This window comes from Salvia hispanica, chromosome 3 (assembly GCF_023119035.1).
Source record: "Salvia hispanica cultivar TCC Black 2014 chromosome 3, UniMelb_Shisp_WGS_1.0, whole genome shotgun sequence".
NCBI classification, from domain to species: Eukaryota; Viridiplantae; Streptophyta; class Magnoliopsida; order Lamiales; family Lamiaceae; genus Salvia; species Salvia hispanica.
In genome coordinates this window covers 44,326,575-44,350,725 of record NC_062967.1, presented here as the reverse complement: position 1 = coordinate 44,350,725, position 24,151 = coordinate 44,326,575, and the positions used below count along the sequence as shown (strand labels likewise).

Here is a 24,151-nt window from a genome sequence, read left to right as displayed (position 1 = left end):
ATGTTAAACAACATTGTAAGGTAACAAATACTCCAATATCAAAAGTGTCTATTGACATTTCATCAAATGAACAAGTCACATTCTTGGTTGGTTTGCCATCCTGTAATGATTGATGACCTCAAAGAAACATAAATCATTGACATTTGTGCCTTCAGAGTTAGGAGGTTGACAAACAAGATTTGTATTGAAACCATGTGTGTCTGTTGCTTCCATGAATTCTTGATCATCTAATCTTATATGTGGCTTTGCATTATCTTGTTGGATGATAATATCCTTGCATGAGTTGGCTGATATTTAGCTTTTATGGCTGGTATAATATGAAAATATTAGCAAATGATGAATGCACAATTTCAGATAGATATAAATATATAAAGAAATTTACACTTCTATCAAAGGTAGACAACACGAATGAAGCACCAAGTTGATAGGCCATCGAGCCTATCGTCGAGTTGGAGAGGGAGCACTAGAGTTTGGACGTGACAGAAAACTTTGAACAAGCTAGAATGTGATAATAGGGGAGTGTTATATTGCTAACTCATAACTTAATTGTTAACTATAACTACATAATAGCCATTAGATATTCAAATTAAGGGCTTAGATCATTAATCCCTAAATGTCAATACGATCAACGAAAAACGTCAATAAAGCCATATGATTAATTCCAAAAAATATCAATAGGGGTATTAATGTCAATTAACTACATGTTTAGTTATAACTAACTTTTAAAAGAAATCTCAAAACTTTAAATTCATATAACATATATCAAATTAAAGATAATTTCATAAGGATTCCAACGATGTCATACATGCATATGTTCCGACATTAAAATTTGAAAAAAATTTCGAAATTTTTTTATTTTTTCGTACAAGCAGAAATATCAATATACTATATAAAATATGTCAATATAATACATGTAGAATGTCAATATAAGCAATGGGTTAACATTCTTAAAGCATTGTGTTGACATTCTTAAAGCATTGTGTTGATATTTTCGAAACACTATATTGACATTTTCATCCAAAACCCTAATTTGGAGTTTTTTTTTTCTTTTTCGATTTAATTAATAAAAACGAAAATTACACGTGGCAAATTATAGACCACACGTTTTCTAAAATCCTATGGCCTTAAATTAGTTGTAGTTAGCAATCAAATGATGAGTTAACAATTGATCACTCCCCTGTGATAATAATTATGTTATATCTCAATAGGGGAGTGATCAATTGCTAACTTTATCTTTAATTGCTAACTACAACTAATTTAAAACCATAAGATTGGTAAAAATCTAGTGGTCTATAAATTGTCAGGTGTAATTTTATTTTATTTATTATTTAAATTTAAAAAGATAAGAAAAACTATCAAATTTATGGTTTTGGAACAAAACCAATATAGTGTATTAAACATATCAATACAACTCCTTGAATATATCCAACACAATTTAGTATTAACATTTTATATGTGTTGTATTCATATATTATCATATGTTGTTGACATTAACATGCTACAACAAAAATACGAAAATTTAATTATTTTTTTTCAAATTTTGACATCGGAACATATGCAAGTGAGATCTCGTTAGAATCCTTATAAAATTATCTTTAATTTAATATGTGTTGTGTGAAAAAATAATTTAAATTGAGATAGTTATAATCATTAAATTTAAAGATATTTTTTAAAAGTTAGTTATAACTAACTTTTTGTTAATAGACATTAATATCCTTAATTAATATTTTTTTTAGACGGCATTGATATTCGTGGATGAATGATCTTGTACCTTAATTTAATGATCAACCTATCAATGAGTTGTAGTTAGCAATTTAAAAGGGAGTTAGCAAGATAACACACCCTTATCTCAATGAATGTAAAAGACTACATAATTCGAACATATATAAGATTTCTAAAACCTTATGCGATCTGATTCTCCTACTACGAGTCTACGACCCAAGAAAGAACAGACAAAGAAAATGTGAGATGATAAAGATAAATCCTAATTTATGACTCAAAATGAGATATCTTTCAAATAAGGCAAGATATCATAAATACATGCTCTATCTTGGACGATTTATCGCACGAGACGCAATCTTTGGCATTTTGGACATGATGGACGAGTTTCTTATGGGAGGCTGATTGGAGGGTCATCAAGGGTCTCGGCTCATGTGGGGAAATTGTGTTGGTGCATGTATTACATAACCTAATCTATTACTCCCTCCATCCTTGAATAAGAGTCCTGTTTTGTCGTTTTTATATGTCCCTGAATAAAAGTTCTATTTCATTTTACCATAAATGATAAGTAGCCCTACATTCTACCAACTTATTCCATTCACATTTAGTATTATATAATGAACTACAAAAAACAGTCCCTGGACTTTAGGTTTATCTCGCCAATAGTCTCTAAACTTTAAAAATATCTCCAGTAGTTCCTGGACTAAGGGTTTATTTCAAAATTGGTTCTTTTGCACTGTTTTCTTTCGAAAATGCGCTTTTGGGCTCCTGGGCAATTTCTTCTTTTTAGATTTTAACTGTTTCAATATGATATTATTAACGAGGTACTAAATCTGATATTATTTCAAAATTATCTTCTTCTAATTAAAATAATTTATTGATATTTAAAAATCTAAATTGTAAATTTAATTTTATAAAATTAAATCTGATATTGAAATAAAAAACAAAGTGAAGGATGACAAATGGAAGAAGAAGATAATTTTGAAATAATTTAGTACATCATTGAAATAATATCATACTGAAACAGTTAAAATGTGAAAAGAAAAAATTGTCCAGCAGCTCAAAAGGGCATTTTCGGAAGAAAATAGTGCAAAAGGACCAATTTTGAAATAAACCCTTAGTCCAGGGACTACTGGAGATATTTTTAAAGTTCAGGGACTATTGGCGAGATAAATCCATAGTCCATGGATTGTTTTTGTAGTTCACTCAAATTGATCCACATTTTCTCATTCTCTCTCTTACATTAAAATTACACCACGTGAGCAAGCCAAGAGCGATGACACTGCGTCAGTATGACGTAGTGAAACCAACGTGGCTGACACGTGATGAAGTCCACGTCGTGAACGAACCTAGACGCGCAACGTGTCCTGATACGTCCGTCAAGGATCAGCCTCTCCAGCTCTCGTAATGGCTTGTAATGATTTGTAACGTCCGACGGTTACAGCCCTGCAATGATGATAGCCACCAAGGCTGGTTGATCCCTGAAGTGGACTGAGCCTATAAATAGGCCAGTCATTCCATGCATTTCTACACAAATATTATACATCACAAGCTCTCTCTCTCTTGCATTTTTCTTCTGTCAAAGCTCAGCCCTCTCCTCCATCTAGTTCGTCGGAGCTCTGCTGTTAGCGGTGTGTTGTTCATAAAAGACATAGGCGTTTTATCTTTGGGGATGACACGCTAATCCGAGAGCACTACCGAGGCATATCTCTTCTTGAGGAAAGAGGACTCCTCGATTCGGCTAACTACTGTTTGCAGTTTATTGTTTCGATTTTCTATCGTAATTTTGTTTCAGTTCTTCATTCTGTATTCCTTCTTTTGGATTGTATTACGCTCGGTTTATCTCTTGTAATCCAGAAACCAACATTCAATGCTGCAAATTTTGTGCTGAAACCAGCCTCATTTCCATGCAATTCCTTGTCCACTTCAAGGAACTCTGATAGTTGCTTGTTCATACGTGGATCTTGTTAGAGGTGGCCACGGTTCGAAAACCGCCGGTTCCGGTTTGAAACCGGCGGTTCCGGTTCGTCGAGATCATGAACCGTAACCGGCCCGGATACCGGTTATCCGGTTCCGGTTTAACCGCCGGTTACCGCCGGTTCCGGTTCCGGTTACTAACCGCCGGTTTTTCACCGGTTCCGGTTCAATTTTTTTTTTTTTTTTTAAATTTTAGAGTTATTAAATCTTAGAGTTATAGCTTTTATTGCAATTCTATAGTAAAATCCAAAGAGAATCGATAACGATAAAGAATTGCAATTTTATTGATTTGAAACTTTGAATGTAAATTTCTACAATACAATATTACAATTACAAGTTACAAAATACAACAATACTACAACTATACACTTGAATTTAAGATTTAAATACAAAATTACAATTTATAAAAAACATATTAAAAGTAAAGTTGAAACAATTAGAAAAAAAAAAAAGAAAGAAAATGACTTGAGCTCAACTTAAATTTAAAAAGTTGAGGTGCCTACGTATCCTTAATGCTCAATTGCATTGAGGAATCAAAGTCCATGTAGTTCTCTTACCTTGTTTACCTTGTTGGTTGGCGGTTGACGACGGTTGGCCTTCATTCACCACCTTCATCCTCGCCCTCGGTGTCGGTGAAGGTTTCCTCACTCTCTTCACGAGCATCCCAATCTGGTTCTTGCGCTCTCCTTGCAGCTTTTCCCCAATCATCAAGTAACATCACGGCTTCCATATTTCTCGCGGAGAGTTTGCTTCTTCTCACGTCCAAGACACATGCTCCAACACTGAAAGCGGACTCGACGGCTACAGTGGAAGCCGGGACTGCAAAGATCTCCTTAGCCATTGACGCAAGTATGGAATAATCTTTCTCGTGTGTTCCCCACCACTTTAGGACGTCGATTTGGGCGGGTGTAGGACCTGCATCACTAAAAGTATGGCGGCGTGCTTCCAAATAAAAATCTAACTCGCTTACCGATCCCATTGAGGTGGACCTTGAACTTGAGCTTGTGCCGTAGCCGTATAAGTCGGCTAATTGTGATTGAGCATCGGGGTCATCATAAGCAAAACCAAAACCGCCGTATTGCTGCGGTTGAGGAGCATGTTGTGTACGTGGATGAATTTGGTGGGTACGGTTATACTTTTCTTCATATTCGGCAAAGAGAGTACGCAAACTACTTTCAAATTGAGCTTGAACAAGTGATCTATCAGGAATGGTTAGTTCAAAAACTCTCGAGGTTTCATTATCATCAAAAGGCAAATTTTGAAGTGGACTAAGATCAATAGAACGCAAATTTTGATAATAGAAATCTAAGATCTTAGTTGTGCCAGCTAATTTCCATTTCGGATCCAAGCACTTAGCAATTAAAAACACAGTTGGAATTTCACTAAAATACTTCAACCATTTTTCAATCATATAAAATAAAACACACATTAACTCACGAGATCTAGCATTTTTCATGCATGTTTTAAAACCAAGTGCTATATACATGCAATGCTCTAACACACGAACAGATGTGCAATAGTAAACACCCGATAATTCAACGGTAGCACTTTTGAAAGCTTTGAACAATTGACATAAACTCATGCTTTGGTCCCAACAATTAGGCGTAAGAACTATATCACCATAGGGATTAGTTCTAAAAAAATCGCACAAAGCATCTCTATGCTCCAAAGTAGAATTGAGGCAATCATATGTAGAGTTCCATCTAGTAGACACATCCATTATAAAAGTTGTATACCTGATGTTCCTGTTACGGCAATATTTTTTCCAAGCCTTGCCAAGCTTGAAATGGATCGCTCTAACTGCATTTCTAATAGGATCAACATGCTTTTGCCATAAAGAAAGCGCATCTTGTACACATAAGTTCAAAATATGACATACACATCTTTGATGAAAATACTTACCATCGATAATCGGAGAGCACGCATCAATCAAGTCGCTAATACTTGCAGTATTAGCAGTTGCATTATCAAAAGCAATAGAAAACACCTTATTGCATAATTGATATTCATTCAAAACTTGAATAATTAAAAAAGCAATTGCATTTGCAGTGTGTGGTGTAGGAAAATCTCTAAAAGCAATTAAACGTTTGTTCAAAGACCAACTATTGTCCATAAAGTGAACCGTAATTCCCATGTATGCATGCTTTTGGAAAGCGTCAGTCCATACATCAGAGCAAATATTCACTTTGTGTCCCAAGTTACTCAAATATCGTGATAAATCTTTTTTCATTTCAGTATATTGATTTTTGGTAGATCGTTGAATACTAGTTCTAGGTAGTCTTTTTGAGTTCAAATTATAACACTCTTTCATCGAATCTTCATAATCTTGATTATCATAAATACCAAAAGGAAGATGATGCATGGCAGCAAATTTAGCCATAACGTCAGTAGTATGCTTATGATCATATCTTAAAAGAGCGGAGGACGGCGTACCTGTTTGAGACGAACCGGAGGCGGAGCCATGGGCACTCGCACTTTGGAAGTTGAGTTGGGTTTGGCTAGCGGTATGCCCATATAGTTCGGGATGAATCGTCTGCATGTGACGGATGAGAGAGCCATATCCCCCGGACTTCTTGAATTTGTATTTTTTGGTGCAGTAGTTACAATATGCCATAAAAAATACCGGCACTTCATTAGCGGAAGAAACTATTGGGACCTTTTTGAAATGTTTCACAAATATATCAGATTTATATTTAGTTTTTTCTCCGCGGCCGTCTTGTGAAGGGGGGGGCATTTCCTCATTTTCGTGGTCACCACCGTCACTGTCCTCATTATCATCGTTCAGATTAACATTAACATCATCAATATCGTAATCATCGACCGAGATGTAATTATCAGCATCGGATTCGGCGCCAACCGCGCCATGACCACCCAATTGGGATAGTGCAATGGCTGCAGCTGCACGACGATCTTCTTCCATCTACAAATAGTATACGTAGTATGTACGAATTAGAATTTAGAAGATGATGAACATAGAAAAATCATGAACTCAAACTTATTAAGTTATGACTTTATGTATAAAAAAAATAATATGCAAAATATTTTATAACTTACTTGTAAGCGAACAGCCTCAGCATGGGAAACCTCCTCCAAAATTTCTCGACGAGTAGGTCGTCGTGATTTTCTCGGACGGGTAGATTGATCTTCTGCAATTCCTTTGCCCCGTCGATCACGGTCACCACCACCACGAGAAGAAGACATATTTTTTTTATAGTAATGTAGTTGAACAAGTTGTAAGTTGTAACTAATATGAAGTGCAAATTATGAAAATTGATGAACAACTTAAGTAAACAAGTAGAGAGCAAATTGAGAGAATGAGGTAGAGAATAGAGAATTGGAGATTGAGAGAGAAATCCTTGTTAATACAAGAATGGGGTGAGTAGAAGTGATGAAGAAGGGGGTATTTATAGATAAAAATGGGGGGAAAATCTGATATTAAAAAAAAAAAAAAAAAAAAAAAAAAAAAAATTGAAATTCAAAATTTGAAACCGTCGGAAACCGCCGGTTTCTGACCGAAAACCGGCGGTTTCCGACACCTTTTCAGACCCTACGCCTGAACCCTAGACCCTACGCCTGAACCCTACGCCTGAACCGTCGGGAACCGGCGGTTTTGTGTCAGGAACCGCCGGTTTTCTGACACAAACCGCCGGTTTTCCGACACAAACCGGCGGTTAACCGTTCTTTTTCAGACCTACCCCCTGCAACCCTACGAACCTATCGGCGAACGGCTACTTTTTCCGGTTAACCGGCGGTTAACCGGCGGTTGCATATTTCTTGAACCGTAACCGAACCGTAAAAACCGTGTAACCGGATTTCGAACCGGAACCGTCGTAACCGGTTCCGGTTCCGGTTCCGAACCGCCGGTTGGAAACCGGCGGTCCGGTTTGGTTTGGCCACCTCTAACAGATTTTAAGAAATGTAATAGAAAGTGGGTTGAAAAAATTAGTGGCATGTAGGTCCTACTTTTATATACTCCCTCCATTTCTTGTTAACAGATATATTTCTTTTCAACACGGAGTTTAAGAATAGTGTGTTAAATGGACGGTGAATAAAGTAAGAGACAATAAAGTAAGAAAAAGGAAGAGAAATCTTACTAATTTAAAGTGACAGTTTATTGAAAAGACATTTTTGCCCTTTTGGAGGGAAGATGTAAAGCTATTTTATTTACCCATTTGGTCATCTTGAAAAATGGCAAATAAAAAAAGGCAGCTCCTATTGAGCAATAGTGGCTTCTCAAATAAGATTACACAATTATATATATCCACACCATTAAATGAATTTGCATTTTAAAACTAAATATCTGAGTTTTTTTTTATTGCAGTCGGTGGAGACTCCGCGGCAATCATGCACTGGCGGCGACGAAGCTGAACCACGGCAACGAAGGGGTGGCGGCGTGGCTGTGAGGAAGGCGCGGCGATAAGACGGCCCGAGAGAAATTGAGGGATGGAGAGAGATGTCGGAGATGAGGAGGAAAAAGAGCATCAGCAGAATGAGCGGCGGGGAACACGTTGGGAGAGAAATAGAGAGAGAGATGGTGACAAGCGAGATGTGTGGTGGTTGGTTGCTAAGGCTGAGATTCAAAAGGAAGGAAGAAGACGACTGAGGGGGGTTTTCACTTCAAAAAATGAGTTGCGCAAATGGAGACTGTAAAACTTAAATTAGCATAATGTTGTCTATTCACGTTGAGAGGGCTTAATTCAATTTAGAGTGGTTTATAGTTGATGGGCCAAAATTCAAATAAGGCTATTAGTTGGTTAGTGGATTTACATTTAAATAAAATTCTTCGTATTAGTAGCCTTTTTATGTTAATTTGTTATGTTACGTTTATACTTCTAGGTCTATGTGAAATAATATTTTTTGTATAAACGTATATCGGGGTGCATTGCTAACTATTTAAATTGATAATTCTGCTAACTCATCAATATAGTATATTAAAAATGTCAATATGGTAACATCAAAATGTCAACACATAATATCAACACATTATATTGAAGTTCAACAAAATTATGTGTTGACATTTTAATGTCATCGTGTTGATATTTTTAATACACTACGTTGATGAGTTATCAAGTTAGCAACTTAATAGCAATTGATCACATCCTAATGTATATATGCGTAATTGTATGCAATAACTATATGGTGTATGGCTGTAAGCTATCAAGGGGATTATCGAACAATTTATATAGTACTATTACTCTAGATATTTCATTAAATAAATACTTAATTTTTATTTTTGTCGTTAACTACGTACTACTTAATTTTATATTTTTTGTATTGACGTAATAAATTTAAGAATCATAAATCGATTCTTTTGATTTCAAGAATTTTGTTGAGTGAAACCCATAAGCAAATATAAACATAAAATACTTAGAAGAAAGACATTAAAATTTGAAATGGACTGAAATCAACAAATTTCATTTTTTTTCAAATTATTAACAAAAGAGGGAAATACTGTTTTGATGTTTTATATTTAATATTCTAGCAATGCAATTTATAAATTTAATTATACTTGATATTTAATAACGATGATGAAAAAGATGGAATTTAGGAGTCATTTCTATAAAGGATGAAATATTGCTAAATACATCAATTATGAATCGATTAATTTAAATATTACTCATAAAAATATTTACTAAGTGTATCGTAATTGGATAGAAATATTTTATTTAATCACTGATTATAGTGATAAGATTTTAATATCCTTTACGAGTCATGTAAAATTAGATTTTATTTACTTTCAGGCAAAATGAGATGTATGTAAATTTCTATAGTTTAAAAATGTATATCTCCAGTATGACGTGTCTCAATTCTCATAAATTATAGTAAATGAAATAAAGCATGCTTAATTTAGACACGACTTATTGTTAGTTCATATTGTTCGATAATTTATGTCAAAGATGTGTATCTCCAATAATAGAGTTTTAATTTGGGGCTTGGGCTCTATTATTATTGTCTTAAGCTAGGTTTTAATTTGAACTTCATATTTATTAGATTTTGTATAATATATATTTTCAAATTTAAAATTCATTCTTATTAACTAATTAAATTTATATATTTAGTTTGAATTGAATTGACTTGGATTTATTTTATTAAATAATATATTGTTGTTTAAGACTTTAACTCATATTTTTTTTAGACTCTCAAAATATCGAAATGTGTATATATATATTACTATCATGTATTGAAATAATAATGATGATGAAAAAATTGAACCAAATAATTGTCTCCAATTAACTAAACGCTACTATTAAGTTTAAAGAATAAAAAAATAGATGAAATTATAAATACTTAAAATAAAATCAGAAACGGAATTAGATTAAATTTTAAATATTTAAAATTTAATCTAACTTATAAAATTTGTATGACTTCTTATAATATAAAGAATAGTATAAATTTTAAGTGATAAAATGTTGTTACTTATTTTAAGTGACAATTTGCTTTTTATACGCATATATGACGGGAAATAATAAAATTTATCTTTTTCCTATACTAAAAATATATTTTTTTCTTTGCCCATACATATCAAATTATGCTATAGTCCGAAACTGAACATAAGAAATGAGTAGTCAACTAAGATGTGATTATTGGATGATCAAAATTTTCTATCTTGATTCTTTATATGCCTTTAATACTGTCTGATTCAAAGTTCTCATTCAGATTCCAACGACGATAGTATGTTGCTATATTTAGAGTCACAATCGTGAATGTCTTAAGATTTTAATTTGTAGAGATGATGATGATGATGATGATGATAGTAGAAGTGAATCTGATGTTATTGTTAAGTTTTTCAAAATTTATGAACTACCGATTGTTGTTTTTCTAAATATTTTTTTTGCACAAATAAATCGTGAACTAATTATTCGTTCACATATTTTTTTCATTTGTATTTAGGAATACATTTTCCTTAATTTGTATATCTTATTTTATTTGATTAATGCATGTCCTTTTTTGTTATTTTTTTTATTTATGTTACTACACCTATAATTGATAAGTCAATATTATGTTGAATATGAAAGGTTTCATTGCAGTGGGTCGAGAGAATTACAAATGTTTGTTTATTGTTGTTTATAATGTTTTTAATTGTTTATAATCTTATTAATATTATTTTTAAATAATTCATATTCTTAAAAGAAATATATTTTTATATTATTTTCTTTATTTTAATCTATTTAGTTGTAAATATATTTTTATTATTTGAAAATCTTTTGTCGGCACGGGTGATAACACTAGTAAAGTAAATGAGAGAGTTACTTTTTTACCAAAAATAGAAATGACTCAATTTATCTTGGAACTTCACAAAATAGAAAAATGACTTATTAATATGGAACTTCCCAAAATAGAAATGACTCAATTTATTTTGGAACTTTTCAAAATAGAAAAATGACTCTATTAACATGGAAATGAGGGGTATTAGTTAAATACTCCCTCCGTCCCGCTTAAGATGACACGTTTTCCTTTTCAGTTTGTCCCAACTAAGATGACACATTTCCTTTTTTGGAAACTTTCTCTCTCCAATTAATACACCCAACCACTTTTTTTCACTCCTATTAAAATATCTATCTTTCTTTCTCTCTCTATTTTAATACTTACACCCACTTTTTCTCACTCTAATTAAACACTTTAACCACCAACTCCTAAAACCCCGTGCCGGCCAAGAAATGTGTCATTTTAGCCGGAACGAAAAGAGTAATAAAATGTTAGTGGAAATGAATTAGTGGAATGTGGAGTCCACTATCAAAATTTATAGTAAAAATGAAAGGCGACAAAAATTATTAGGAATAGACAAAAATAGAAATAACTAATAAATTTTAGGAGTACATGTTAAACAGCCTTGTAAGGTAACAAATATTCCAATATCAAATATATTTGTTGACAGTTCATCAAATGAACAAGTCACATTCTTCAACATGTCATCCACGTTCTTGGTTGGTTTTCCATCTTGTAATGATTGGATGACCTCAAAGAAACATAAGTCATTAACATTTGTGTCCGAAGAGCTAGGAGGTCAACAAACAATATTCATATTGAAACCATCTGTGTTTGTTGTTTCCATGACTTCTTGATCATTTGATTTTATACGTGGCTTTGTATTATCTTGTTGTATGATAATATCCTTGGATGAGTTGGTTGGCATTTAGCTTTTATGGTTGGTATAATATAAAAATACATTTTAGCAGCAAATGATGAATGCACAAATTCTGATAGAACATGAATGAAAGTACCAAGTTGATAAGCCCTCGAGCCTATCGTCGAGTTGGAGAGGGAGCAAGGTTCAAAACCCTTGTTTTGGAACCAAATTTCGGACGTGCGAGAAAACTTTGAACAAGAATGCGATAATAATTATGTTATTTCTCAATGAATGTAAAAGACCAAATAATTCGAACATATATAAGATTTCTAAAACCCTATGCGATCTGATTCCCCTAATACGACTCAGGAAAGAACAGACGAAGAAAACATGAGATGATAAGACAAATCTTTCAAAAAAGACAAGATATCATACTGTCTTGGACGATTAATCGCACAAGACACGATCTTTGGCGCTTTGTACGGGATGGACGAATTTCTCCTGGGAGGTTGATTGGAGGGTTTGTCGAGGGTCTCGGTTCATGCGGGGAAATTATATTGGAGCATGTATTGCATAACCTAATCTATTACTCTCTCCGTCCCTGAATAAGAGTCTTATTTTGCCATTTTCGTCTGTCTCTGAATAGGGGTCTTATTTCACTTTTACCATAAATGGTAAGTAGCCCTATATTCCACCAACTTATTCCACTCACATTTTGTTACTCCATCCGACCCACAAGAATATGCACTTTTTCCTTTTTAGTCCGTCCCATAAGAATATGCACTTTCTAATTTTGGAAACTATTTTCTCTCTAATGAGGTGAGACTCATTCTCCACTAACAATACTTTAATTACTTTTTCTCTCAACCTCTCTTACTTTATCAATTTTGCACTAAAACCCGCGTTGAACCCAAAGTGCATATTCTTTGGGGACGGAGGGAGTATAAATTTAATACATATAAGTGACACTCATTTTATTCCACTAACTTATTTAACTCACTTTTCTTTATACCTTTTTAAACCCATGTCATAATTAAATGAGACTCTTATTTAGGGATGGAGGAAGGGAGGAGGAAAGCACATCCAGCACATATGCACAACTAGGGAAAAAAAAGAAGCAATTAGTACCACAAATGATACCAAGTATGGTTATCTCAAATCAATTTTGCTATCGATACACATTTGTGTCACCTAGTCGAAAAATAGCTTGAACTATAAAATAAACAAAGAATTGCAACTAACAAATTCGAATTGTTGTCACTCGAAGTGACAAGAATCAATACACGAGATCCTATGGTACATGAATATTCAATAATAAAATTAATCCAATATATACCTAAAATTTCAAACATGAGAAACTTCAAAATAAACCGTAAATTATTCCAACGTCCTACACTCAGTCTCTACTCATGCATCGGTTTCTAAAAATCTGCACCTTCGAACGCAAACCATTAACGGTGTAAAATTCTTTCGTGTATTACCTTTTTTACATATATATTATTCAAACATGAGCATATTAAATATAACATCAAGACATACCCGGCAAAAACATTCACATTCACCTGTGGAAAGCATTATTCGGTGCTTTTAGTTGGACCACCTCATTTTAGAACCCACTCAGAAGAGAGATTAAAAAAAAAGAATTAACCCCACCTCCCTTTCTTCATACCAAGGGAAAAAATCTACATAGTTTTGTTTCCTAACTTAGACACATTAATATTGATTGAAGACACATTAACCCCAACTTCAAAGTGAGGTTTTTTAATGGGGAAGATGGTGGAATTTGGAGTTGTGCTGTGTGTTTTGTTTGTTTTGAGTAAATGGGGAGCTGAAAGTTCTGAACTTGATGAGTTTTTCAGTGGGAATAGCAGCTTAGATATGTCGTTCTTGGAGTCTGTTTATGGTATGGCAGCTGCTGCTGTTCCTCCCGATGCTCTCATGGTGGGCCTCACTCTTGTTGACGGAGCTGCTGCTAAAGGAGCTGGTACTCTCGCTCTCTTTTTCATAGTGTTTATTTCACTTTTTTAATTTGTTAATTTGTGTGATATTTGCTTGATTAATCCTAAATGAGCTCACGTTTCTTCTTTGTTGCGGTCGGTGCTTCAGTCTTATGTTCTTATCTCATTTATTAATTTGCTAAAGTTGGCGTTTGTGTGGTTGCTTTTCTGAGAATAATGATTTAGGTTGCTTTGATTTGTCAATTTCTTTAGTTTTAATGCACCATTTAGATTCAATTGGGGTGCTTTTGTTGTACGCCCTTGATGTTATTCACTTGTGTGATGAATTCTGCCCAACTAGGATAAATTAAACCTCCTGTTATAAGAAAAATGATTTGTGTTTCTTTCTTGTGTAAGCTGTTAGGTGTGCATTCTTGAAAATGACTGAAATGCTAGTTGATAAGTATATTGTTATTGAGGTTTAAACTAGCTTTCTGGTCTAAGTTTCTTAGTGTATAATTTTTGCAGTATGTTTGGATGGCACGCCACCGGGCTATCACTTGCATCGTGGGTTTGGGACGGGAGCAAATAGTTGGCTCATCCAGCTAGAGGTTCGTGTGATGACAAACAATTACTGATTGAGTTCTACACAGCTGTTGCTATAACATATTATTAGGGTGTTTATTTCTCAATCGTCGCATACAATTAAAATTTCCTATACACAGTAATATTGAGTTCGAGCCTTGTTCTTGACATTTGGATTATTAAGCTTATTGCATAAAATGTAGAATTGATTTCATGGGAGATGTAGCAATATTCAAGCTTGCTTATGCTGTCTCTGAATTTGTTCTCTGTTAGCCTTATGCTTGTTGGTTTCTCAATCATAAATTTCATCTTGTGGCAGGGTGGAGGCTGGTGCAACAATTTAAGATCATGTATTTACCGTAAAACAACACTTCGTGGATCATCTACATTATTCGAGAAGCAAATTCCATTTACCGGGATACTCAGTAACAAGGCTGAAGAAAATCCCGGTAATAAAGGAAGAAACCAGTTCTTATCATGTCAAAACTACATTTGGTTTGTCATGACTCCTGATTATATCTTTTGCATGTTCAGACTTTTTTAACTGGAATAGAGTAAAGATTCGCTACTGCGATGGGGCTTCTTTCGCTGGGGACAGTGAAAATAAGGTTTGCAGCATTCTCTACGACGGGATTCCTCTTTTGGCATTTGTATCATTGAGCACAAATATGCACAATTTTAATTACTTTATCTAGTAGTGGTTGTTTAAAAGTAAGAGTTTGCTGTGCAGGAAAGGGGTTTGCAGTTTCGAGGGAAACGCATATGGCTGGCTGCAATTGAAGATCTGATGTCAAAGGGAATGCACTATGCGAATCAAGTATTGTATTAGTACTTAATTTGTAACTATATCTGTTTGTTCATGTTTTTTTACTTGTTCGTGTTTCGTAGTATTTACTAGTTTATGCTGCATTTTACTCCAGGCTCTTCTTTCTGGTTGCTCCGCTGGTGGTTTAGCTTCTATATTGCATTGTGATGAATTTCAAGGTTTATTTCCTGTAAGCACCAAAGTGAAGTGCCTGAGTGATGCCGGATTATTCATGGACGCGTAATTTCCATAAACTTTTTAGCCATTCCCTGTTCGCCTTATTAACGTGTAATGCTCCACAAATTGTCAGAATCTCAATTGTTTGTTTCCTGCAGTACTGATGTATCTGGTGGACACACACTCAGAAGTTTCTTTGCTGGCGTCGTTAGCTTGCAGGTACTATTCATGTTTCTCTTAAACTTTGTTCTCAGGTGATTTACCAATATCCACACACAATCACTGTGACATAAAAACAAGACCGAGCATCAGTGCTTAAGCCCTTGGAACACTTGTAAATGGATTCGTAACTCCTTAAATATCGATCCCGGTAAATTTGAAATTATACAGTTCCTGAAAGATAACGAGCTTATTACAAGATCTACTGCGGAGTATGGCTTTAACATTGCCTACCTGCCTGTTTTCGTGATGCCATAAATGTTGGAGACATCATCTTATTGCGTGCTATTCATATTCCGTAAATATTTTGACATATTTTGGCAGGGCGTTGAAGAAAACCTGCCAAGCACTTGCACGGACCACTTGGATCCTACTTCAGTAAGCCTTCCTTCTCCTTGGTTTTTCAGCAGATATACGAGGCAACTTCTGGCTCTATTATCATTTCATTTACATACCTTTTTTTTCGTGTGGCAGTGCTTCTTCCCTCAGAATCTGATTGCCGGCATTAAGACCCCTTTGTTTATTCTTAATGCTGCCTATGATTCATGGCAGGTAAAAGTAGAACCATATCTACATTTTGCTTCAATAATTAGAGAAAGATAGAAAAATACTGATTTCTGCTTTCAAATATATTAAGGTCCGAGAAAGCTTGGCTCCTTCAAGTGCTGATCCTCAAGGCAGCTGGCATGATTGTAAAATGAATAACGAACTATGCTCCGCATCACAGATCGAATTTCTACAGGGTAAGATGTGCTGCAGCTTAATCTTGATGTACTACTGGTGCTCATCGATTAAATCGTGATGAAACAGATTTTAGGAATCGTATGCTGAGTGCAGTCCAAAGCTTTTCAGAATCGAGTCAGAACGGGTTATTTTTAAATTCTTGTTTCGCGCACTGCCAGTCAGAAAGGCAGGACACTTGGTTTGCTGATGATTCTCCCGCAGTTAACAATAGGGTAAGTTGATGCTTCATCAGTCTGGTAATAATCAATCCGATAAAACTACGAGCTAGTTGCAACGAATTATCCTACTCTGTGTTTTATGTTGCACGCTGACAATAGTTTTGATGATGAAATTTGGGTAAATGTGGTGCAGCGCGTTGCGCTAGCTGTTGGAGATTGGTACTTCGATCGAGCTACTGTCCAGGCTGTCGACTGTGCGTACCCGTGTGATACAACCTGTCACAATCTGGTACATAAATGAAGCAGGATAGTTAGTTATGGTGCTTCTATTTTAAAGCTCAAACTGAATCATTAGTTATAAAAGTATGATTTTTGATTCAGCTCCCATTGTTACAGAGGCAATCATACCTCAATTGATTTTCATTGTATTCTTAGAAAATTTCTAAACTAGTACTCTTCTTCAATAAGAATGAAGTGCAAATTTCCCTCATTTCATTGTGCCTTTTTATTGGTTTGTTAGTGTTCTTTTTTACACGTGTCCCTTTGTGTATTGAAAAGCATATTCCACAATTGTATATAAAAGTAAAGAATTTAAGACAGGGATCATCTCTTGTTCAGACTAAATTAGTACTAATGCAACTTCAAAATTTTTGAATAATTTATTAATTTTATTCGAACAAAATGAGTGAAACATCTTACCAAAACGCAAATAAAAATCAAATTGAAAATAAACCCATTGGGAACATAGACCATTCTAAACCTTAACTCCTTTTTTTTTTGTGTCCTTTTGTTTTACTGAGGTTTGACGATTATTTGTGACAGGAAGAGATTCATCCAGCTATTTCTGCCTCTAATGGAATCGATTTGGGAAGATGCAAGGTGATTCCACATCAGATGAGTAATTCTGTATTAATCTTATTGTACCTACTCGAGATTGCATGACAAAACTGTTATATTGCGATATGGGCTAAGGTGAAGTAATTTATACTAATGTGTATAATTATTATAATATATAGTATAATATTTTGATACGTGATCTCCTAGCCACGTTCCATAGATATTCATGTGTTTCTCCTTTTCGGTGTTTTGCTGATCTTGAGGCGGTAAGTGCTGGGGCTGAACCGGGGGCCGAGATAGGCGGAGGTGTAGATTTTGGAGTAGAAGACTATTTTGATTTTTTTATTTAATTTTATTTAATTATTATGCATCATTATACTTCCTCTATGTCCCATTGAAGATGACACACTTTCCTTTTTAATTTGTCCCAACCAAGATGACTCATTGCTTAAAATGGAAACACTTTCATCTCTACTTTATTCTCTCCACTTAAAATACAAAATAAAGTTGCATAAAATCGGAACGAATGAAGTATTAATTAAGTCAAAAAAATCGTTAATTGAGTGTTGACAGTAAAAAATTAAAGGTTCCATCAATTTAGGACCCACTTTGTTAACGATTTTGTTAACGAATTCAAATGTCTTGAATCCGATTTTTAAAAAGTGAATGTTTTTAAACCAAGTTCTTCTAAAAATGTGTAAAAATCACCGATTTGCTTTACACCAAATCACAGTTCCATCAATTTGATACCAAAGGAAATCGAAGATGGCAGCAAGGTTGAGCCACGTAGCATCACGGATCATGGGCGGCAACGGCGTCGTTTCGCGTTCCACGGCTTCATCTCTCCGGCAACGCTCCGGCATGGGCCTCCCCGTCGGAAAGCACATCGTCCCCAATAAACCTGTAAATCATTTCATCTTTTGCATTTCAGTCCATTTATACTGAACATATCTTGAAACCCTAGAAATTCGCAGCTTCCAGTGAACGATGAACTTGTGTGGGATAACGGGACTCCCTTTCCTGAACCTTGTATTGACCGGATTGCTGATACTGTTGGGAAGGTCAGACATTTTTACCATTTTTATTCAATTACGCATTTCACCACTATAAATATTTGATATTTTTACTACAATTGTTTATATATGCATGATTTCTGTTTACATTTGGGGGGTTTTGTGGTTTTTTGTAATCAATCATTTCTGTTGTAGTACGAAGCATTGGCTTGGTTGTGCGGTGGATTGGGATTTTTCGCGTCTCTAGGGCTTTTAGTGGTGTGGAATGACAAAGCTTCTACAATACCATTTGTAAGTCCAAATTTGTTGATTATGTGTTTGTTTTTCATCAATTTATACTGCTTGGATCCATATATTTGTAAGTAAAAGTTTATTATCACACGTTTGCATCCTTGGTATTTGCTTGAGTTGTCTTATCTGAAGAAGTATGGATATTAGCGTTGAATGAAAAATTCTCCACAATATCTCCTTGTGTTTAACAATGGGACATATATTTCCTTGTGATTTAATGTACTCTGGCAATACCATTCGTTTGTCCCTCTCTCATTTTGCAACTATGGTTTTGATGTTGTATTATAGCTCTATGATTCTCTTTGTTCACTTCACTATGCTATAAAGATTCTCATCGAGAACAAATATTAAATGGTCTTTTCTCCCTAGAAAATATTTTCTTCCATACTACTTTTGAGTTTTTTACAATTGACATTGAGCATTTGAGCTTATAGCTTATATAAGTACATAACATTGAGGCTGCTTGTTTACTTGTCTAGTCATGGATTGTTTACTATGTGAAGTTAAATTTTTTGGTTATGTGGCATTAGGCAATACATGGTATGTATAGACTGGAAATGTTGGGCATCATAGTTAACTTGTGATTTCAATCAACAATAGCTGCAACTGATATTTCCTTTGCCAAAAATAATTTGGGGACAAAATGGTTTACTAAATCTAATATTATGTTTCAACGCTCTTTCAAATACATAGAGACTAGTGCTGGGCTTGTAGGAGATTGTATGAATTGTATGTTGATTAAGCATCAAACTCCTGACTAAGAGCTGATTGCTTAATCTTTAGATTGGTTATAATGATTTTCAATCACTCAAAAGTACTCGGGAATTGTGAGAGAAAATGACTCAAACTTAGTGTTTTGATGCTTCAGTTAACATTACCAATTTGGTCAAATGAAATGCAAATCATGGGATGGCATTGGAGTACTAGGACCTTTTAACCGTGAGCTGTTTTCTTTTTCGCTGTTGTTTGGATGGAATCTCATTTAATTCATGTGTCCTAGTCCCTAAGAAGCACCAGGAGCCTAGCGTCCCCGGTCTGGGAAGTTTTTCATACTGATATATTTAAATACACCTAAAATACATGTGAATACATATTTTAGATTTTTTTTTAAAAAAATGTATATTAGGAATTTGCTCTAACCCTAGTCCAATACGTTCTAGTCCTATCCCAAAACGTTTTATCCCAGCCCAATACTTTTAAGAAGTAAGAACACATGCAACCTACACTAGAAACACCTGATAAGTCCTTCCCTGTCGCAACAGAAAGCCGCTGCTGCTCAAATGTCCACTGCCTTCTTCTTCCCTTTGCGGCCTGGTTTTTCCCACCTTCTTCTCTGCTTCTCTCTGTGCTCCTTCTCTCACGCTAGTTCTGTGTTCGCGACTTCTTGCTGCGCAGCTGTGCCGCCACCTCCACTCTTTGGATTAACTTATGCCCACCCAAAGGCCCAAGTTCATCTGGCTCGGATCGGATGAACTTATACTAAGTAGTTATTTTCTCTATTTTGGACGTATACCAAATACTCCCTCTGTTCGTGAAATAATGTCCCATTTTTGCCATTTTGGGGTGTCCGCCATTTAAAGTCCCATTTACCTTTTTCCATTTTAAGTAAATGGACCCCACCATCCCCCTAACTCATTACACTTGCATTCTATTATAAAATCAATATATAAAAATGGGATCCACATTCTGCTAACTCATTTCCCCATTTTTCATCACAAAGTCAAACAATTTCTTAAAACCCGTGTCGAGTCAAAATGAATTATAAATGGCGGGCGGAGGGAGTATAATAACAGCCATAAAAACATAGATACTTATACAGTCCTTCAAATCTTAAACTCAAATAAATATTAGTTGCCATAATCAAATATCCAAGTAGCAGTGGGGGGAAGGAGATGGGGCACATAAGACAGTGGGACATTTCTTCCCATATCCCATGTTTTCTGTTGGCTTAGGTTCACTAACTTCCTTTTTTGTAGTACTTTTAATTTGTTAATTCGGGCTGTTTCTAAACGACCCGCTCAAATTGTGGCAAAGGGATCAAAACCCTATTCAACTGTTGGCCATTAAAAGCGTGAAAACTAGGCAAATAAAATAAATTACAGCGGAAGTTTGAGGCACCCACTCTGTTTGCACCAGTTGAAGTGCCGCCTCAAGAGCGATTTCCAGGCACCTTGCTCTGAGGCGTGCCTCACGAACGATTTTTTAAACCGTGGAATATAATAGATTTTTTATATCGGTTCCTTCCTTGGTTCCACCTCTTGCTTATACTAATAGTTGTTCCTCTGATCAATAGCTTGTATAATGTTTTTGTTTGTGGCTGAAACAACTATTTCTTCAGTAATACTCTTGACTTGTTGGAGTACTTGGGTGCTTTTTTTTTCCCACTAGTTATTAACTATTCTCTCCATCTACTAAGAGCGTGCAGCATCGGGGACGATGTGAGTTTTAATAAATGTTAGATACATATCTGGTTATTGGAAAATTGTCCCATCAAGGGCAAATAGTGGGTTAAGATGGTGGGCTGAGTAAGTTTCTTTTTAATGTAAATAAACAGTATTTTGAGAGTGAATTATAAGCAAGTGTGTTCAAAAGGAGAACGTTGCATACTCTTTGTGGACGCCTAATAAGACAATTGACGATGAAAAAACTATCGATAGTTTAAAATTGATTAGAGAGGGCGCTTGATTTGGTCCCCCCTACAGATGCATTATTTTACTTAAATGAGTAGTAATTTATTTTCCTCCATGAAAGGTGGAAAGTTTTATTCTCTTCCTAATGTTTTGTATCTTTGGGTTTTTTACAGACACCCAAGGTGTACCCCTATGACAACTTAAGAGTGGAGCTAGGTGGAGAACCCTAGCTTGGTTGCTGCTCTTAGACTTTCGTCTCTTTTTTTCTAACCTCTTACACCGTTTGAGGTTCTAAACGGTGACCAAACGATGTAACTGAGTCTTGCAAACGAAGTTAACTAAAATAAGCTAGAGCGGCAATAATATGATTCTGCAATACTTTAGTTCTTCATTGTTCTGCGTGTGGTTTTTTTTTCTTGATTCAAGAGATTATGTATGACAATGATGATGATGATGATGATCTCTTTATCTTTTTGTGTTGATTTGCCCTGTTTTGTTATGTTTAGCCGTTTTATTAAGGCGTGGAGCGTGTATGAAGCGAGTATAAATCGAATTTGGATTTATGATTTATTTAATGGAATGCATAGATATATAACTTAACGTATTCGAGGTTGAATCTTTGAGTAAATATTTGTTTCAAGTTAGCCCTTAAATGTGATATTATTTGTATTTAGGACAATACTGTACATGTTATAAATTCTACTTTAGTATTTCTGAAAACAATTGCTTGATTCATAGAAATGTCGTGTAACAAAAATACATGCTCATGGAAGCTGAACATATAACTAAAAGCAGATATGAATGGTATTTTATAAAATTAATCCAGACTTGTTTATTTTATTGTAAAAACTTCTCTAATTAGTGTGTCAAAATTTCAAATTGAAGTTGGTGCAAAATCAACCACCCTCAAAATATAAAATAAATATAATTTTTTTTTATTTTAAAAAATTATATCTCATAATTAAATATGTATTTGTGATTAAATATTTAATTGTATAGTTCATGAGATTGGATATCATAATTCAATCTTAAATGAATAATCATGAATAATTAGTTATATTCACACTCCTCCCACTAAAATAATTTCATGACTCACTCATTGACTAATGATTATTTTATCGAACAAACCGTTATAAACCAAAAAGTATACATAATTCACAAATTAATAATTTAGACAATATGAGAACCCGTCCAGTCACTGAAACAGACATTACAACAATGAAAATGTGATCATTCTGATTTAGACGTCATAACAACAGGAATAACAAAAAGGACAAACGAAAAAATAAAAACTGAATTAAACATGTTTTGAAACATCAACACCAATTTAACCATTATCTTACACCTGCATAGAAGAAAAAAGTCAAATTTCAGATAACTATAACGATTGAAAATTTAGCACATCCAGAAATTCACGTAAACTAGACGACAGTTAAAGGTGAAATAATACTATAAATTAATCTGCTAAATTATTTAATTTTAAACATTCATCTAATTCTACAAACGCCATCTGGCTGCACATGCGCAATGATTTTATTATACATGTTGAACGTGACATGGGGGTCTAGCAATAAAGTGACATCTGGCCTACTATTACATTCATTGGTGCCATCCATCAATGTCATTCATTTTCATTATTTTACACATTTATATACTACTCCTATTTAATAATTTGGCAAATTATAAGAGTAAATCATGCAATAATCCAAAGCCAGTAACGTAGTTACTAGACTTATTATGCATGATTACATTAAATTACACCTCCAATCAACGGAAGGTTTAGGTTCAAGTAGTGTGTTCAAAGTAAAGACACTTCAAGAGTTAAAAAAAGAGAGTAGTGATATAATATTATACAGCTGTAGAGATTGTGATTCATTAATCATTTCAAATCCATCCACAATTCTCTCAAATTAATGATAGTAAGAAATTCCCCTACAATTACTGCCCAATTAAGATGTAGTGAATTATAATATCTTGTCAATTTTATTCCATTTTGTGGAGGCTTTCCTAGCCATTCAAATCAAGAAGATAAAGACTACAAATTAACAATCAAAGCGACAAATACAGAATAAAATAGTATTTATTTACCTGGGAGAGAGAGGTGAATGTCTACTGGGTGAGAATATATATAGCATAAATGATTCCAGGAATGTAACCAAAGAGCGTCAATAACAAGCAAATCCAAAACTCAGCCTGTTAATTTAATTCACCAAAATCAAATACTCCATAAATATAGTACTATTGCTTTGTATTTTCAAAAATTAAAAGCAGAAGTAATTGTACATCAAATTAAAGAAAATTGAGAAATAGAAAGAGAATACCCCACAACCAAACTTGAGGAAAACACCGAGTGGAGGAAGAAGAATTGCGACGATAATGTCGATGAAAGTTGCTGTTCCCATTTTTTTTCCAAGAAGAAGAAGATAGAAATGCAGAAAGGTTTAGAAGAGAAGTGAGAAAGGAGAGGAAGTTAGAAATGGATTTAAAGAGAGAGAGATAGTGCCGCGTGTTACTGCTGATTGCATCATAGTGTTCTGTTTTGTGCAAATCCTTTCTTTTATCTAAATACATGCATTATTAAAGGTAAAATAAAAATGAAGAAAGAAGCTGCCTCACGTTAAATTAAATTATTTTTTGATTTAAAAACAAGCACTTTGTGTTTTAACTTAATAAACGTTTCTTTCTCTGATCCATAGCTGGAAGCTGGGACTTTTTCATGTATATCAATAAGTGAAGCGAACTAAATAACTTCGTAATGTTTTTCCACATAAAAATTAGGTAGTCGGTCGCGTATTACAAGAATAAAGTGGTAGTTGTGATTTGTGTGTATGGCGACGTGTTATGCTAGTCGATCTTCCTCTTTTTTAGAAATAATAGATAAACTTGATGTGTATTTAGAGTTATCTAATTCAATATACACAGATATATTTAATTTAATTAATTAATATTAATAATATGTTATCTAATTCAATATACACAGATATATTTAAT

The 24,151-nt window shown here is 34.3% G+C and overlaps 3 protein-coding genes across 3 annotated transcripts; 2 read left to right on the top strand and 1 right to left on the bottom strand.

Moving 5' to 3' along the window:
- The first annotated feature begins 13,368 nt into the window (after positions 1–13,368).
- Positions 13,369–17,731, top strand: LOC125214892 (pectin acetylesterase 12-like). The gene is made up of 13 exons (XM_048116104.1): positions 13,369–13,748; positions 14,230–14,312; positions 14,606–14,735; positions 14,821–14,894; positions 15,017–15,103; positions 15,207–15,331; positions 15,427–15,487; positions 15,812–15,865; positions 15,962–16,039; positions 16,125–16,230; positions 16,298–16,443; positions 16,583–16,678; positions 17,212–17,731. The coding sequence occupies exons 1-13, from the start codon at positions 13,529–13,531 to the stop codon at positions 17,329–17,331; spliced, it is 1,380 nt and encodes a 459-aa protein (XP_047972061.1). The 5' UTR covers positions 13,369–13,528; the 3' UTR covers positions 17,332–17,731.
- Positions 17,732–17,876: 145 nt separating this feature from the next.
- On the top strand, positions 17,877–21,642 carry LOC125214893 (NADH dehydrogenase [ubiquinone] 1 beta subcomplex subunit 8, mitochondrial). Its single transcript, XM_048116105.1, has 4 exons — positions 17,877–18,129; positions 18,201–18,287; positions 18,435–18,530; positions 21,334–21,642. Exons 1-4 carry the CDS (start codon positions 17,992–17,994, stop codon positions 21,388–21,390), a joined length of 378 nt encoding a protein of 125 aa, XP_047972062.1. The 5' UTR covers positions 17,877–17,991; the 3' UTR covers positions 21,391–21,642.
- Positions 21,643–22,293: 651 nt separating this feature from the next.
- LOC125211508 (hydrophobic protein RCI2A-like) lies at positions 22,294–23,699 on the bottom strand. The gene is made up of 3 exons (XM_048111333.1): positions 23,482–23,699; positions 23,249–23,353; positions 22,294–22,505 (listed from the first exon to the last, which is right to left on the bottom strand). The coding sequence occupies exons 1-2, from the start codon at positions 23,560–23,562 to the stop codon at positions 23,270–23,272; spliced, it is 165 nt and encodes a 54-aa protein (XP_047967290.1). The 5' UTR covers positions 23,563–23,699; the 3' UTR covers positions 22,294–22,505; positions 23,249–23,269.
- Between the last annotated feature and the right edge of the window lie 452 nt (positions 23,700–24,151).

Coding starts and splice junctions, on each gene's coding strand:
- LOC125214892 (XM_048116104.1), top strand. CDS start 13,529: ATGGGGAAGATGGTGGAATTTGGAGTTGTGCTGTGTGTTTTGTTTGTT. Junction 15,104..15,206: donor GAATGCACTATGCGAATCAA/GTATTGTATTAG, acceptor ATTTTACTCCAG/GCTCTTCTTTCTGGTTGCTC. Junction 15,332..15,426: donor GCCGGATTATTCATGGACGC/GTAATTTCCATA, acceptor TGTTTCCTGCAG/TACTGATGTATCTGGTGGAC.
- LOC125214893 (XM_048116105.1), top strand. CDS start 17,992: ATGGCAGCAAGGTTGAGCCACGTAGCATCACGGATCATGGGCGGCAAC. Junction 18,130..18,200: donor ACATCGTCCCCAATAAACCT/GTAAATCATTTC, acceptor AGAAATTCGCAG/CTTCCAGTGAACGATGAACT. Junction 18,288..18,434: donor TTGCTGATACTGTTGGGAAG/GTCAGACATTTT, acceptor TTTCTGTTGTAG/TACGAAGCATTGGCTTGGTT.
- LOC125211508 (XM_048111333.1), bottom strand. CDS start 23,562: ATGGGAACAGCAACTTTCATCGACATTATCGTCGCAATTCTTCTTCCT. Junction 23,354..23,481: donor TCCTCAAGTTTGGTTGTGGG/GTATTCTCTTTC, acceptor TTAAATTAACAG/GCTGAGTTTTGGATTTGCTT.